Source organism: Pogoniulus pusillus, chromosome 23 (genome assembly GCF_015220805.1).
Source record: "Pogoniulus pusillus isolate bPogPus1 chromosome 23, bPogPus1.pri, whole genome shotgun sequence".
Classification (NCBI taxonomy): Eukaryota; Metazoa; Chordata; class Aves; order Piciformes; family Lybiidae; genus Pogoniulus; species Pogoniulus pusillus.
The window spans coordinates 9,980,254-9,997,154 of record NC_087286.1 but is presented as its reverse complement, the minus strand read 5'-3'; the positions used below and the strand labels follow the sequence as shown (position 1 = coordinate 9,997,154).

Sequence of the window (16,901 nt, the reverse complement as noted above, 5' to 3'; positions counted from 1 at the left end):
CATCCTCATAGATCTCAGCATGTTAGGGGTTGGAAGTGACCTCTGGAGAGCTTCCAGTCCAACCCCCCTGCCAGAGCAGGACCAGAGAATCTAGCACAGGTCACACAGGAACACATTCAGACAGGGCTGGAAAGGCTCCAAAGAAGGAGACTCCACAACCTCTCTGGGCAGCCTGTGCCAGGGCTCTGGGACCCTTACACTCAAGAAGTTCTTCCTCATGTTGAGGTGCAGCTTCCTGTGCTGCAGTTTCCATCCCTTGCCCTTGTCCTAAGCCAGGGCACAAGTGAGCAGAGGCTGTCCCTCCCTTCCTGACCCCCAGCTCTCAGCTATTGATAGACATTGCTCAGATCCCCTCTCAGCCTCTGCAGACTAAGCAGCCCCAGGGCTCTCAGCCTGTCCTCGTGCAGCTCAAGTTAGTTTCTAGGTAGATAGCTCCCAGCAGGTTTTGAATGAAGTATGTGCCCAGTCATTTTTCAGGAGGAGGGTGACACTGCCTGTCCGTTTGCTTCCTCAAGAAAGAATAAAGAAAGAACCAGAGTCCAGTGCAGAGCCACAGAGGTGATTAAGGGAGTGGAACATCTCTCTTATGAGGAGAGCCTGAGGGAGCTGGGGCTCTCTAGCTTGGAAAGGAGGAAACTGCTTATAAAGATGTTTACAAAGCTGTGCAGGGTGAGTGCCAGGAGGCTGGAGCCAGGCTCTGCTGGGTGATGCCCAGGGACAGCACAAGGGGCAATGGTGGAAGCTGAAGCATAGGGAATTGCATGGAAACATGAGAAGGAATTTCTTCCCTGTGAGGGTGACAGAACCCTGGAACAGGCTGCCCAGGAGGGTCGTGGAGTCTCCCTCTCTGGAGATATTCAGGACCTGCCTGGATGTGTTCCTGTGTGATCTGCTGTAGGTGATGCTGCTCTGGCAGGGCAGTTGGACTGGATGAGCTTTCAAGGTCCCTTTCAGCCCCTGGCATTCTGTGAGTCTGTAATTTTCATGCTTGCCAGGCAAACACAAATCCTTCTGTATACAGCAAAGGAATCTCCCCAAACACACTTTGCAGTTCATCTGCCTCTTTTGTCCGAGGTACAACTGCCTTGTTTAGAAATCTCTGGGTTGAAGCTGTCAGCTGCACTGCTGTGGGAAGAGGTGGGAGCAGCCACTTCAATCCAATCCTTAACTCTTCCACACCTTCTTACCAGTCTCATTATCTGCTTCTTTCTGAACCTTAGCATCACTAGGGAACACTGGAGCCAAGGAAGAGAGAGACTTAAGGAAATGCTTAAGATTAAGCAAAAAGATAACAATTTAAGGGTGAAGCTGAATAAACAGATGTGGGAGTGGGGCTGTGTTTACAAATGGAATACAAATGGGAGTCCTACAGGTAAAATGCACCTTTGTGCATACAGTTCTGCAGGGCATTGGGATTGGGCTGGGCTCAGTGGCTTACTTTGGACATGTGTGAACCCCTTAGGCCCCTCAATGTGCCAATTTTTTCCCCCCTTCTTTCGTGCTTTTTTCTCAAGGAGTTCTTTGTCAGACTAATGTAATTCTTTCTGTGTGTCCCAGCTTGTCTCCAGTTTACCAGCTGTGGGCCCTGTGTCACTGCCCAGATTGGTTTCAATTGCAGCTGGTGCAGTAAACTCCAAAGGTAAAGAAAATGAGGGGTTTATTTCTTCTGGGGGGGGTGGGGGGGTGGGTGTGGGTATGCAACTGTGCACAGAGGCTGTCAAAAATACTGCCCTGTAGGTCAACCAGCACACAGGATTGTTCTGTTTAGGTCAGGTATACATCCATCCACATGAACACAAACCTCAGTTGCAGGCACATCTTTGTACCATTTCACTTCAGGAAATAAATTAGGCAAGAGGAGTCAAAACGTTGATCTGGGAGTTAAGTCCTTGTTCCTGTTTCCTTAAAGCCTACTTGAAAACCCTGTTGGAGGAGAGCAAGAAATATAATCACAATATTTTATCCCAATGACCTCTGACTTCATCAAAAATGCAAAGAATCAACCAGGTTGGAAGAGACCTCCAAGCTCAGCCAGTCCAACCTAGCACCCAGCCCTGGCCATTCAACTAGACCATGGCACTAAGTGCCTCAGACAGGCTTTTCTTCAACACCTCCAGGGATGGGGACTCCACCACCTCCCTGGGCAGCCAATGCCAATCACTCTCTCTGGCAACACCTTCCTCCTACCATCCAGCCTAGACCTCTCCTGGCACAGCTTGAGTCTGTGTCCCCTTGTTCTGTTGCTGGTTGCCTGGGAGAAGAGCCCAACCCCACCTGGCTACAGCCTCCCTTCAGGTAGCTGTAGAGAGCAATGAGGTCTGCCCTGAGCCTCCTCTTCTGCAGGCTGCACATCCCCAGCTCCCTCAGCCTCTCCTCATAGGGTTTGTGTTCCAGGCCCCTCACCAGCTTCATCACCCTTCTCTGGACATGTTCCAGCACCTCAAGATTACCCAGCTGCATGGAGATGCAAAGTGGTAATGCAGCTATAGACACTTTTAACCTTAAGGAGAGCAACACATCCAAAGAGTCAAAACCTTTTCTTTTCTAACCTCCTATGACACTTAGTGAGTACATTAGAGTCTTTTCAGCCTCTCACAGCCAGCATGCCAAGGCCAGCCAAGTCAATAGCAGGAGCCATTTAGCCTCTGTGGAGCAGCTGGAGCACACAGCAAAATGAAAACTCTGCAGCTGTAGCTTCTCCAAAACGCTCTTCACTCACCTTCACTGACCTTGAAAGCAAGAATTTATTTCATCCCACTTCCCTGACACCAGGTGCAGCACCACGATGGATTCTTGGGGCATTTTGTGGCTTCCAGCCCTCATGAGGAGGGTCAGAAATGTTCTCTGTAAAATGGATGCAGGCTGAAAGGAGAAATAGTTCCTAAATACTGCAGATAAATAGCTGTCAGACAGGGTATGGAAGTAGGAACTTGGAGTCAATTTGGTTATGTTTTCTTAAGCTTCAAGTCCTGGAGTAAGTGATCTGAAAAGCCATTCTGTTTGCAGTTTGTCCTTAATGAAATCACATCACAGGAAACATATCAAACATCTTCAAGGGTCAAACTGTGTCAAAATGGTTTGGGTTTTTTCCTTCTAATAAAGCAGCACTTGCTCAAGAGGGAAACCAGTCCTGGGGGATGGAAAGTTCAGAGTGCTCCAGGTTTTTCTGCGTGTCACTGTTCTTCAGTCACAGCCTTGTAAATCAACCTGGACTTCTGTTTCCTGTTGTGATACACATTGCTCTGCTGCTCTGCTTGGGAAAACAAGAGCAAAGTGCAGGTGAAGTATTGGCTCAGACATTTCTGAAGTGCCTGGAGCACAAGGAAAATTAATATTTAGAGTCCATGTTCAAATGACTGCTCCTAGGGGGCTCTGAAGCAAGCAGAAGCAGGTGCTTAGGAGTAAGGCTGGAGTGGTGGTTCTGGGTTGCAAAGCTGACTGGACACACTGCTCTGGGAAGTGAGGAAAGGACAGTGGGTACCAGTCAGCAGCTGGACATGAGCCAGAAGTGTGCCCAGGTGGCCAATGGCATCCTGGCCTGGATCAGGAACAGTGTGGCCGGCAGGACTAGGGAAGACCTTCTGCCCCTGTACTCAGCACTGATTAGGCCACACCTTGAGTGCTGTGTCCAGTTCTGGGCCCTTCAGTTTAAGAAAGATGCTGAAGTGCTGGAAGGTGTCCACAGGAGGGCGACAAAGCTGTGAGGGGCCTGGAGCACAGCCCTGTGAGGAGAGGCTGAGGCAGCTGGGGCTGCTGTCTAAGAGCTCTGTCTGTGGCACACACAAGTGTTCTCGGGTGAGCTGCAGTAGCACTTGGGTACTCTAAAATGAGCTCTTTGTGCAGCTCTGGGCCCTCCCTGCAAGGATATTGAGGGGCTGGAGCGGGTCCAGGAGAGCAATGAGACTGGGGAAGGGAGTGGAAGGGAGGGCTGATGGGGAGAGGCTGAGGGAGGTGGAGAAGAGGAGACTCAGGGGAGACCTTAGCACCTCTCTGCAACTACCGGAAGGGAAGCTGTAGCCAGGTGGGGGTCAGGCTCTGCTCTCAAGCAACTTGTGACAGGACAAGAGAGCATGGCCTGAAGCTGTGCCAGGGGAGAGTTAGGTTGGATGTTAGGAAGCACTTCCTCACGTGGTGATTAGGCTCTGGAGTGGACTGCTTAGGGACTCACCATCTCTGGAGGTCTTTAAGCAAAGGTTGGATGTGGCACTTGGTGCCATTGTTTAGCTGATGTGATGGTGTTGGGTTATAGGTTGGGCTTGGTGATCTCAGAAGTCTTTTCCAGCCCTGGTGGTGACTCTGTGATCTTTCAGAGTAGTCAGGCTTACCTATGGCTAACAAGCAAGCAGGAAGCAAAACCCTGTACCAATTCTACAACCCTGTTTTTCTCATCAAGCTACCACCCCGTTTAGCCAGAGCAGTACTAGTGCCAAGAACAGCATCATCTTGGTTTTTTGCTCTCCTTGCATGAAATGCAATCCATGCATTGCATCATTCACACAACAGAGTTCCCTGCTAGGAAACCAGAAAGCTGCTGTAAAAGCTGCAACAGGATCATAGGGTGTCAGGGGTTGGAAGGGACCTAGAGAGATCATCAAATCCATCCCCCTGCCAGAGCAGCTCCTAGCTCGGATCACAGAGGAGCACTCTCCAGTCCCTTCAGCAGCCTCAGAGCTCTTCTCTGGACATCCTCCAGCCCCTCAATGTCTTTCCTATACTGTGGCACCCAGAACTGACCCCAGCACTCAAGCTGTGGCCTCACCAGGGCCCAGACCAGGGACCCTGCTCCTGCTGGTGACACTGGTTTTGATCCAGGTCAGGGTGCTGGAGGCCTTCTTGGCCAGCTGGACACACTGCTCGTGTTCAGCTGCTGTGCACCAGCACCCCCAGCTCCTTTTCTACCAGGCTGCTTTCCAGCCACTCTGCCTCAAGCTTGCTGTGTTCTTTGGGGTTGTTGTGACCAAAGTGCAGGACCTGGCTCTTGGCCTTGTTAAACCTCATCCCACTGACCTCAGCCCATGGATCCAACCTGGCCAGATCTCTCTGCAGAGCCTTCCTGCCCTCAACACAAACAGGTAGTAAAGGAACAAGTTGTTTTGCATTCCACACTGCTTAGAAAGGGGAGAAGGGGAAAATCTTTAGACACCTGTGGTTCTGAAGAAAACATTTACACAGTTGAAACATCAAGTGAGAGTTTTCCATGGTGCCCTTAGGGTAGCTTAGGTAAAAATAAAAGAAATAGTTGGCTGTTGTTTGTCTTCTGACCTCCTGGGCAAGCTTGAGATGTCCTCTTTGTTTATTCTTCCTTTAGAAGGATAATTGGAAACATGCTTAGTTAACTTTCCCATCTGAGTCTCTGTCTGGAAATTTTTACTATTATCACAAGGAAGAGGGTGAGGGAAGGTTTTGTTTGCTTGTTTTTCTGCACATCCCACCTAGCAAGCCCTAAATTTAGTGTTGGCTCAAAGACTTTTAGTATAAATAGCAGTTTTATGTCATCTAAGTGTGGACCTGGCACTCTGGCACTTGTTTGAATGGCCCTGATGGTCTTAGGCTGAAGGTTGGACTCAATGATCTTAGATGTCTCTATCAAGCAAAACAATTCTGTGATTCTATGAGAACATTTCTTGGCTGGGCAGAGCAGCACCCAGACAGAGTCAGCACAAAAATGAGCAGCATTCTCTCTGAGCATACAGAATGAAGATGTAAACATAGAATGACTTGACTTGGGAGGGACCTTAAAGACCATCTAGTTCCAACCCTCCTGCCCTGAGCATGGTCACCTCCCAGCAGACCAGGGTGCTCAAAGCCTCATCCAGCCTTGTCTTGAAACACTCAAACAGGAGCATGAGGAAGAAGAAAGATGTGGGCCTCTGTCTTTAATGCTGATCCTTTGGGGTTGGTTGTCAAAATTCAGTCTTGGCCTCTGACACTCAAAGCAAGGATTGGTGCTTCTGGCTCCTGGTGAGCACTTAGGGCTGATGTTAGCACTGGGGTGTCCATGAGACAGCAGATCAGATTAGCTTGGGGACAGAAAAAAGGAATGAAAGAGAGAAATTTTGATGGAGGAAAAGATCAAAACCAAACAACCTGCCTAGTAGCAATGAGTCAAGGAAAAACCTCTGCTCTGCTCTCCTCTGCTCATTATCAGTGAGCCAGGGAGAGAGCTCTGCTCTCCTCTGCTTGGTTATCAGTGAGTCAGGGAGAGAGCTCTGCTCTCCTCTGCTTGGTATCAGTGAGTTAGGGAGGAAGCTCTGCTCTCTGCTTGGTTATCAGTGAGTTAGGGAGGAAGCTCTGCTCTCCTCTGCTTGGTTATCAGTGAGTTAGGGAGAGAGCTCTGCTCTCCTCTGCTTGGTTATCAGTGAGTTAGGGAGAGAGCTCTGCTCTCCTCTGCTTGGTATCAGTGAGTCAGGGAGAGAGCTCTGCTCTCCTCTGCTGTTCCCTGTTGAACTATGTTGAATTCAGTAAATATTGGGCAACTTGCAGCCACCAGGCAAAGAGTCATCCACAGCAGTATGCTGCACACAAAGCTGTTGGCACCTCCCACGTCCAGGGACATGTTGTTGGAAAGCTCAGGGATAGGACAAGGGACAACAGGTACAAGCTGGAAGCCAGGAACTTCCACTTCAACATAACAAGAAACTCTTTGGTGTGTGACAGAGTCCTGGAGCAGGCTGCCCAGAGAGGTTCTCCTTCTCTGGAGACTTTCCAACTCCAGCTGGATGTGTTGCAGTGTGACCTGCCCTGGGTGATGCTGCTCTGTCAGGGGGTGGGACTGGATGATCTCTGGCGGTGCCTTCCAACCCCTACCATTCTGCGATACTGCCTCTCTGATTTGTGCTTGGGCTGCTTTGAGCCCAACACTGTTTAACTGACAGCAGTGTTCAATTACTACAGACTTGGCCACAGCATCTTAGCCATTGAATTAGAAAATCCAAAAAACTAAGGCATTTGTCTGGCTTAAGCAGACCACCAGAGGGAGTGTATCTAATCCAATCAGTGTAATGGATTCATAAGCAACTGACAAGGAAAAGCTCGTTCAAGATGCTTTAGAAGGGCTCCAGGTTTCAGAGTGTGTTCTGTACAACATATTCCCTCCTCTGTATACACATGAATTTGATGGTGATTATGAGAGGTAACTGCTTCTTACTGGCAGAATCTGAATTTAGATAAGATGTGAAGAAGGAATTCTTCTCCATGAGGGTGGTGAGACACTGAAATAGATTGCCCTGAGCAGCTGTAGAGGCTCCAAGTGTGGAAATGTTCAGTGCTGGGTTTGAGGTGGCCTTGAACAACCTGGGGTAGTGGGAGATGTCCCTGTCTCTGGCAGGGAGGCTGGAACTGGATGATCTCTAAGGTCCCTTCCAACCCAGACCAATTAACAACAATTCTGTGTCCACAGTGCTGCTTCAGACAAAGAGAAACCAGTATGCCCAGATACTGCCACAGCCTCCCTGGGCAACCCGTGCCACTGTCTCACCATCCTCACTGCAAAGAATTCATTCCTAATCTCTGGTCTAAATCTGCTCCCATCCACCTCAAAGCCATTGCCCCTGGGCCTATCACTCCAAGCCCTTGTTCAAAGTCCCAACACAGTTTTCTTGTAGCCTCCTTCAGGTCTCCCCAGAGCCTTCTCTTCTCCAGGCTAAACAGCACACAACCCTCCCAGCCTGTTTCCATAGGGGAGGTTTTCCATCCCTCTGATCATATTTGTGGCCTCCTCTGGACCCTCTCCAGCAACTCCTGGTCTGGAGGCCCCAGAGCTGGAGGCAGTGCTGAAGGTTTGATCTGAGCAGAGAGGCAGAATCCCCTCCCTGTGCTGCTGCTCTCCTGCTCTGGCTGCAGCCAGCACACAGCTGGCTCTGGGCTGCCAGCCACCAGTGCTGGCTCCTGGGCACTTTGGCAACAACTGGCACCCCAAGGCCTTCTCCTCCAGGCTGCTCTTGAGCCACTCCTCACTCAGCCTGGATTTGTGCTTGGGATAGTCCTGGCCCAGGTGCAGGACCTTGCACATGGCACTGTGGAACTCAGTAATACTAGCAGGGCCCCACTATTGCTTTTCTAGCTTCTGTAAGGTTCTTTGCCATTATGGAGTAAGCAACCTCAAAATCTGAGTAGAGATCCTAGTATTTTATCACAGTTTGCTCTGATGATAATGCACCATATTCTTGTTGTGGTGAGGCAGCACTTGGTCTTCTTAATCAACTGCAAGGAACCTATCAAGAATGAGTGTGTGAATTTACCAGCCTCCAAACATTCCTGATAAGGCCTTGGTCCATACTTCACTGAGCAGAAAATTGCTCCACACCCATCATCCTCAAATCCTGTCCAAGCTCCTGCTTGCTTCTGATCTGACAAGCTAATCTGAATACAGGGATGGCAAGAAGCTGTTAGGAAATTAACACTCAGCAATTGAGGATTTGGTATGCATAGCAAAGCCTGGTGAGAGTCCAGCAAGAGAAGGAGGTGGTGCAGAGGTGCTTAATGAACACAGCATCTTCTCAAAGCAGTCAGCCCAGTGGTGGTATTGCTTCATGGAGGGAGCTTCATGAGATTATAGACATAGAATAATGGGGATCTCCAAAGGTCATCCAGTCCAACCTCTCTGCAGTCAGCAGGGACATTCTTTTGTAGATCAGTTTGCCCAAAGTCCTGTCCAACCTCCCCTGAAACATCTCCCTAGGCAACCTGTTGCACTGTTCTACTACCTTCATAGTGAAGAACTTGTTACTTACATCTAGTCTCAATCTGCTCTGCTTTAGTCTGCAGCTCTTGCCCTTGTCCTGTCCCTGCAGGCCTTTGCAAGCAGTCTCTCTGCAGCATTTTTGTAGCCCCCTTCAGGTACTGGAAGGCTCCCATTAGGTCTCCCTGGAGCCTTCTCCAGGCTGCACACCTCCAGCTCCCTCAGCCTGTCCTTATAGCAGAGCTGCTTCAACCCCCTGACCATTTTCCTGGCCTCCTCTGAACCTGCTCCATCAGGTCCATGTCCTTCCTGCGTTGAGGGCTCCAGAGCTGGACACAGCACTGCAGGTGAGGTCTCCACCAAGCAGAGGGGCAGGATCCTCTGTCTCTGGCCACACTGCTTTGGATGCAGCCCAGGCTGCCATTGGTCTTCTCTGCTGCCATCTTACACTGCCTGCTCCTGTCCAGCTTCTCCCCCACCAGCACCCCCAAGTCCTTTTCCTCAGAGCTGCTTTCTGTCCTCTCCTCCCCCAGCCTGTATTGACAGTGAGGATTGTTCAGCCCAGGCACAGAACCCTGCACTTGCTCTTGTTGAACCTCATGGATATCCTCAGGTGTCACAGCAGTTGTGCTTAGAAGACAGATGAAGGTTCAGGGAGCCCAAAGGTAGATTTGAGGTGACATCTGGTAATGATGTAAAAGCAGTGCAGTGTACCAAATGGTGCATTTAAAAGCAGTGCTATGGAATGGAAACCATCCTGAACTCTTCACATGTTTTTATTGAAGGGCAGCCTGCAGCCAGATGAACTAAAACCTTCCCTCAGCCTGCTGCAGGGATAAACAGCCCTACTGCATCTTTGGATAAGTCTGTGGAATTTGTTAGTAGCTGGGTTGTGTGGAATTGTTGTGGAATTGCTGTAATTCCCCTCGAGCACAGACTGTCTGGAGCAATTCTCACAGGTAATGCAAATCAGCCTAACAAGATCAGCCCCTGAACAGAGCCCTAGTGAAGGTGCAGTAGATCTCAGGGGCCTAGGACATAGAGCCATAGGCTCAGAGGAGACATTTGGGTTGGAAAAGGCCTTTAAGATCATCGAGGCCAACCATTCTCTATGTCTAACAAGGCTGGGGCTAAACCATGTCCCTAAGCACCACATCTCTGTAGGGATGGAGATTCAACCACCTCCCTGGTGATCCTTTTCCCCAGTGCTTGAGATACCTTTAAAGGAAAATGTTTCTTTTAATCTCCAGTCTAAACCTCCCTTGGTGCAACTTGAGGCCATTTCCTCTATTACTTGTTACTAGGGAGAAGAAACCAACTCCCACCTGGCTGCAGCCTCCTTTCAGGGAGCTGGAGAGAGCACTGAGGTCTCAGTCTCCTCTTCTCCACACTAAACACCCCCAGCTCCCTCAGCTGCTCCTTACCAGCCCTGTTCTCCACACCCTTCACCAGCTTCCTTGCCCTTCTCTGAACCCTCTCCAGCACCTTGATATTCTTCTTGCAGTGAGATGCCTAAAGCTGAACCCACTACTCAATGTGCATCTTCATCAGAGCTGAGTGCAGGGGACTGTGTGTCAAGGCAAGACCACCCAATTCACTAGGTATGGTGTGGGATCCTTCAGACTAGAACCATCCCCTTACATGCTTCAGATCTGGTGTCTTAAAATAGACACATACTGCCTGAGAGCTGTATCAAGTACTTCTTCAGGGCAAACACCTCAGCTTTTTCTTGCAGTAGTAGAACCAAGCTGATAAACTGAGAGGAAGGGACAGGAGAGGAGAGTTGTGGCTGTTCAGCCTGGAGAAGAGAAGGCTCTGGGGAGACCTTAGAGCAGCCTTTCAGTACCTGAAGGAGCTACAAGAAAACTGTGGAGGGACTCTCAACAAGGGCTTGCAATGATAGGATGAGGGGCAATGGATTTGAGCTGGACAGGGGCAGATTTAGACTGGAGATGATGATGAATAAATTCTTTGCAGTGTGGGTGGTGAGGCACTGGAACAGGTTGCCCAGGGAGACCTTCTCCTTGGAGGTGTCCAAGGCCAGGTTGGGTGAGGCCTTGGGTGACCTGAGCTAGTGGGAGGTGTCCCTGCCTGTGGTGGAAGAGTTGCAACTGGATGAGCTTTTAAGGTCCCTTCCAACAAAAACTATTTTATGGGTCTCTGACAGAAACTGAGGGCATGAGAGTGGAGACAGGCAGCCAGGGCATTGCACCTGACTCTTGGGTGCTTTATAGTGTGAATGTTGGTTTACATTTGTGGAAGTATTTTTCTTCCCTTCATCCAACCCACTGCATTACTATGGACAAATCCATCTTCCTCTGCTTTTGTGGACTCTAGAAAGGGACCTGAGGGAGCTGGTAGAGAGTAGCTGAACATGAGCCAGCAGTGTGCCCAGGTGGCCAAGACAGCCAATGGCATCCTGGCCTGGATCAGGAGCAGTGTGGCCAGCAGGACAAGGGAGATTATTCTGCCCCTGTACTCAGCACTGGTCAGGCCACACCTTGAGTGCTGTGTCCAGTTCTGGGCTCCTCAATTCAAGAGAGATGTTGAGGTGCTGGAAGGTGTCCACAGGAGGGCAACAAAGCTGGTGAGGGGCCTGGAGCACAGCCCTGTGAGGAGAGGCTGAGGGAGCTGGGGGTGTGCAGCCTGCAGAAGAGGAGGCTCAGGGCAGACCTCATTGCTGTCTGCAACTACCTGAAGGGAAGCTGTAGCCAGGTGGGGGTTGGTCTCTTCTGCCAGACAAGCAGCAACAGAACGAGGGGACACAGTCTCAAGTTGTGCAGGGGAGGTCTAGGCTGGATGGTAGGAGGAAGTTGTTGTCAGAGAGAGTGATTGGCATTGGAATGGGCTGCCCAGGGAGGTGGTGGAGTCCCCATCCCTGGAGGTGTTGAAGAAAAGCCTGGATGAGGCACTTAGTGCCATGGTCTGGTTGATTGGCCAGGGCTGGGTGCTAGGTTGCACTGGATGAGCTTGGAGGTCTCTTCCAACCTGGTTGATTCCATGATTTCCTCTCTTCTCATTGCAAGGGAAATATATCAAACAAGGAGTTAAATAAATCAGGTCTTTTTTCAAAGGCATCAATCAATTGTATATTTATGTTAATATTTTTTCTATGGAAAGTTTTTGCTCTCTGTCAGATTTCCTCTTTCTTTCCTTTCCCAGTTTCACTGAAAATCAGCTGCAGGCAGCTGTGCTCAGTAGTCAGTTCAGCAGTCATGCCAGTCACTTGTACAGCTCCACTTCATCTTCTCACACCAAACATTTTTTGACATCAAATTATTTGCAAATTAAACAAAGCCAGGGAAGCTTTTTGGGCACTGGAACGTTCTTGTCTGCACCATTAAGTAGTGATGATGTTCCCTGATGTGGTTTCAGTCCATGCCCAGGAGCACTGTCCAGAACAGTTACCAGGCATGGTGCTGGAGTTGGACTGTTCCAAGAAGGATTCTTCTCAGCTGGCAGTTTGTCTGCAGCCTTCTTCTTTTCAAGGCTAAGAGAGTTTGCTTGTTCAGGCATAGGCCATTCTGTGCCAGCAGTCTTCAGTGCCAAGGAACATTTCTGGGCCTGTTTATTTTGCCAGTAGAGAAACAGAATTATTACAATAGTCTTAACTGCTTTCCAGAAGTGCTAACCTCAATGGTTAGCATTTGTGGTTGTGCTGCTCAGTATAACCTGAGCATCACTGGAATCAGATTCCTCTGACAGCCTCCTACATAAATATCACTCTTTAAGGAGGAGGTCATTAATGAAAAGTCTCTTTTCCTTAGAATAATGTCTGGCACTTTAGGCATTGCTGTGCACACCCTGTCATGTCTTGCTGCTAGAGGTTTGGATGTGGAGCTTAGGGATATGGTTCTAAGTGAATCTTGTAGAGTAGTGTTATAGGTTGGACTTGGTGATCCTGAGGGGCTTTGCCAACCTGCATGTTTCTGTGTTTCTGTTTAGTTTAGACAAATCCTAAATCACAGAATTGGCAGGGCTGGAAGGGACCTCAAGGATCATCCACTTCTAACCCCCCTGCCATGGGCAGGGACACCTCACACTAGATCAGGCTGTCTAGAGCCTCATCCAGGCTGGCCTGAAACACCTCCAGGAATGAGGCTTCCACCACCTCCCTGAGCAACCTGTTGCAGGGTCTCACCACCCTCATGGTGAATAACTTAGTCCTAACATCCACTCTGAATCTCTCCACTTCTAGTTCTGCTCTGTTGCCCCCACTCCTATCACTATGTGACAGCCTAAAAAGTCCCTCCCCAGCTTTCTTGTAGTCCACTTCAGATTCTGGAAGGCCACAATAAGGTCTCCTCAGAGCCTTCTCCTCTCCAGACTGAACAGTCCCAACTCTCTCAGCCTGTGCTCGCAGCAGAGCAGCTCCAGCCCTCTGAGCATCCTCATGGCCCTGCTCTGGACGCATTCCAGCGCCTCTAGAACTGGACATAGTGCTCCAGCTGGGGTCTCACCAGAGTGGTGTAGAGAAGCACAATATCCTCCCTCAACCTGCTGTCCACACTTGTGATGCAACCCACATCTCTTCCTCAAATGTGAATAATCTGAGATGAAGAACTGCCTATGCCAACTGGTCAAGCTCTCAACATTGGTCTATTTATTCTTTGTATGTTTTATTATTCTCCCCAATCACCTCAACAGTAGGAACTCTGAAACATTCCCAGTGGTGTCCAGAGGTAAACTAGGGAAATGTGTCCAGCAGGGCTAGGGAGATTCTCCTCCCCCTCTACTCTGCCCTGGTGAGACCACATCTGCAATATTGTGAGCAGTTTTGGGCTCCCCAGTTCAAGAGAGACAGGGACCTGCTGGAGAGAGTCCAGCAGAGAGCCACAAGGATGAGTGGGGAACTTGAGTGTCTGCTCAAGAGAGACTAAGAGCCCTGGGGCTGTTTAGTCTGGAGAAGAGAAGGCTGAGAGGAGATCTGATCAGTGTGTACGAATGCCTGAGGGGTGGGTGTCAGTGGCTGGGGCCAAGCTCTTTTTGGTGGTCAGCAGCAAAAAGCCAAGGAGCAAGAGCTACCAAGTGGAACATCCTTTCTCCTCTCCTCTGCTGTTGCTTTAGCTGTAAATTGGAAAAGAACTATTTTATCCAAAAGTGACCTTCATATTTGTCAGTTTAAAAGCAAGAGGCATTGCAGTGGGGGGCGTGAGGCTAACTGGGGTTGGCAGGCTAAAGCATTACAAAGCAATTTCCAGACTGCAGCTGCCCACTCACTCTTATTTGTTTAGCCAGGAGGAAATGAAGGGGGGGGGGTGGGGGTGGAAAATTAACTGTAAGAGCATGGGAGCAGCCACCCTAAAACTGAATACTCAGTTTTGAATACTCAGCCACAGAAAGCAGTTCAGAAGGTCCTGCAGAGGTGGGGAAAGGGTTTAATTGTGCTAGTCAGGATCATAGAGGAGAGGCTGAAGTGCCCCCAGGAGTGCTTCAGAGCTGTTTGCCCTGAACCCTGAGCGATTTCTTATGTGTGACTGAGGCAGCAGTGCCCACAGAGCACCATTCACTGCTGACCTCTCTTGCTGTTAGCTCTTTGCACCCACTTTGTGCAGGCACAAATGCACAGTCAAACTGTGGGGAGTGTCACCTGCTATCAGAGACTGACTCTGCTGTGGCTCCTTCCCCAGGAATCTGCTTGGCTGTTAGTAGTTTCTGCTGATTCTGCTGGAAATTCTGATACCACAATCTGATCAGTTTGCCTCCTCTTATGTTTGCTTTTTCCTTCTGGTTATCCAAAGCATTCTTTTTCATCCTGTCTCTGCTTTTGAGCAGCCTCCTTTGTTGTTCTAATTGATACTAAGAGCATAGAAAATATCCTCCTATTCTTCTTTAATCAGAACTCTCACTCTAGGTTTTCTCCCTTGCTTTCTAGTTGAATGAAAAATGAAGCATGTTTCTTTCAGCCCACATTTCTTCTCAGGCTCTTCCGACAGCAAATACTCCTTGTGGGAGTCCTAATTCCCTGCTGCCTATTCACATGTTGTGTCACAGCTGCAAATATTGAGTCTCACTCATGTTCAGTGCCTTTTACTGTGAAATTACAGGGGGGTTTAAGCACAGAATCTCAGAATGGCCTGGGCTGAAAGGCACTTTCGAAGGTCATCCAGTCCCTCTGCACTCAGCAGGGACAGCCTCAACTAGATCATGTTGCCCAGAGCCCTGTCCAGCCTCACCTTGAATATCTTCATGGTTGGAGATATTCAGGGAGGTTTCCCACCTCCCTGGGCAACCTGTTCCAGTGTTCCACCACCCTCACAGTGAAGAGCCTGTTCCTAAGCCTTCTCCTTCCTGTGTGGCCTGTCCTAGGTAATTCTGTTCTGAACCTTCCTGGTGCAGAACTTGTTCCTCACATCCAGTCTCAGTCTGCTCTGCTCCAGTTTGCAGCCACTGCCCTCATCCTGTCCCTGCAGGCCTTTGCAAACAGTCTCCCTGCAGCCTTCTTGTAACCTCTGCAGGTGACTTTGAGGCCTCTCCAGAGCCTCCTCCAGGGAGGACTGAACACCCTCAGCTCCCTCAGCCTTTCCTCATAGCAGAGCTGCTCCAAATCCCAGACCATTTTTGTGGCTCTCCTCTGGACATAGAATGGTTTAGGCTGGAGGGAACTTCAAAAATCATCTAGTTCCAACTCCCTGCCATAGGCATACTCCATCAGGTCCATGTCCTTCCTGTGTTGAGGGCTCCAGAGCTGGATGTGGTACTCCAGGTGAGGTCTCAGCAGAGCAGAGGGGCAGGATCCCCTCTCTCCATCTTTGGCCATGCTGCTTTGGATGTAGCTCAGGCTGCTATTTGCCTTCTGTGCTGCAGGCTTACACTGCCTGCTCCTGTCCAGCTTCTCCCCCACCAGCACCCCTACGTCCTTTTCCTCAGAGCTGCTTTCTATGCCCTCTTCCCCCAGCCCGTATTGACAGTGAGGATTGTTCCAGCATCTCTTCACTTCTGTTTACATGATATTGCAGGAGAGCATTACAGAACATGCAGCTGTGTTTTCCCAAACTTTCTGTCCCATAAAACTCTGCAACCATCAAGCTGAAGATTGCCTACTGCAGTTTGTGCCACTGTCTTGTCCTTCTCATCATCACTTAGATGTTGGCAGTTTTGGGAGGCACTCAGTGTTGAGACACTGATGGAAGTCAGTGCTGCAGAAACAGATATGCTGCAGGTGACTCTTCCCCTCTGCTCTGGTGAGATCACCACCTGGACCACTGTGTCCAGTTCTGGTGCCCCCAGTACAAAATGGACATCAAACTGTTGGGGTAGGTCCAGAGAAGGTCAGAAACATGATCAGAGGGCTGGAGACATTCCCTTATGGGGACAGGCTGAGAGAGTTGGGACCATTTAGCCTGCAAAAGAGAAGGCTCTGGGCAGACCTTGGAGTAACCTTCTGGTACCTGAAGGGAGCTATAGGAGAGCTGGAGAGGGACTTTTGACAAGGATTGGAGTGATAGGATGAGAGGCAGTGGATTGAAGGTGGAAGAGGGCAGATTTAGACTGGAGATTAGGAAGAAATTAGAGTGAGGGTGGTGAGACACTGGAACAGGTTGCCCAGGGAGGTCGTGGCTGCCCCCTCCCTGGAGGTGTTCAAGACCAGGTTGGATGAGGCCTTGAGTGACCTGAGCTAGTGGGAGGTATCTCTGTCCATGGCAGGGAAGGTGGAACTAGATGATCTTGAAGGTCCCTTCCAACCCAAACCATTCTGTGGTTCTACAATCCAGCATTAGCTGTGCCTTAGTTGTTGTATCCCAGTTTTTCACAGGTGTTAAAGCAGTGCAGGCTGTTTGTGGTGCTGTGTGCGGTTGAGATCCTCCCATGAAGCAAATCAGCTGTTGTTGCCTTAGCAGAGTGGGAGCAAATCTTCTTCTGACTAATCAAATTGAAGTACAGTTTAATTAAGCAGTGTGTTGAGGTACAGGATATATAGAGACAACACGCTTGAGCTTGAACTCAGACCTATGATGAGCTGTGTCGAGCTAAAAGGTGAGCACAGGCACCACCAGCCTGGGGAACAGCAGACTCAGGGGGGATCTCATCAATACTGGTCAATATCTAAGGGCAGGTGTCAGGAGGATGCAGCCAGGCTCTTCCTAATGGTGTCATTAAAACATGTCCCAGGTGCTGTGCCTACACAAGTCTGATCTGGACAGGTTAGGGGCAAAGCTCCATGAGGTAAGGCTGTGCATGTTTCAGTACCCACAGGCTAGGGTTTTTAACTCATCCTTTG

At 49.6% G+C, this 16,901-nt stretch overlaps 1 protein-coding gene and 1 long non-coding RNA gene across 4 annotated transcripts in view; one reads left to right on the top strand and one right to left on the bottom strand.

The window, feature by feature from the left end:
- PLXDC2 (plexin domain containing 2) overlaps positions 1-16,901 on the top strand; it is a 290,185-nt gene that overhangs the window by 243,787 nt on the left and 29,497 nt on the right. For all 3 annotated transcript variants that reach the window (XR_010306540.1, XM_064162532.1, XM_064162533.1), the window contains exon 9: positions 1,558-1,639. Coding sequence is in view for 2 of the 3 variants with exons in the window: in XM_064162532.1 (XP_064018602.1) it covers positions 1,558-1,639 (82 nt within the window). In the remaining variant the exon portion in view is untranslated. The remainder of the gene's footprint in view (positions 1-1,557; positions 1,640-16,901) is intronic.
- Positions 1,681-3,080, bottom strand: LOC135185637 (uncharacterized). Its single transcript, XR_010306542.1, has 2 exons — positions 2,720-3,080; positions 1,681-1,923 (listed from the first exon to the last, which is right to left on the bottom strand). It is a non-coding gene; the product is annotated as an uncharacterized LOC135185637 (long non-coding RNA).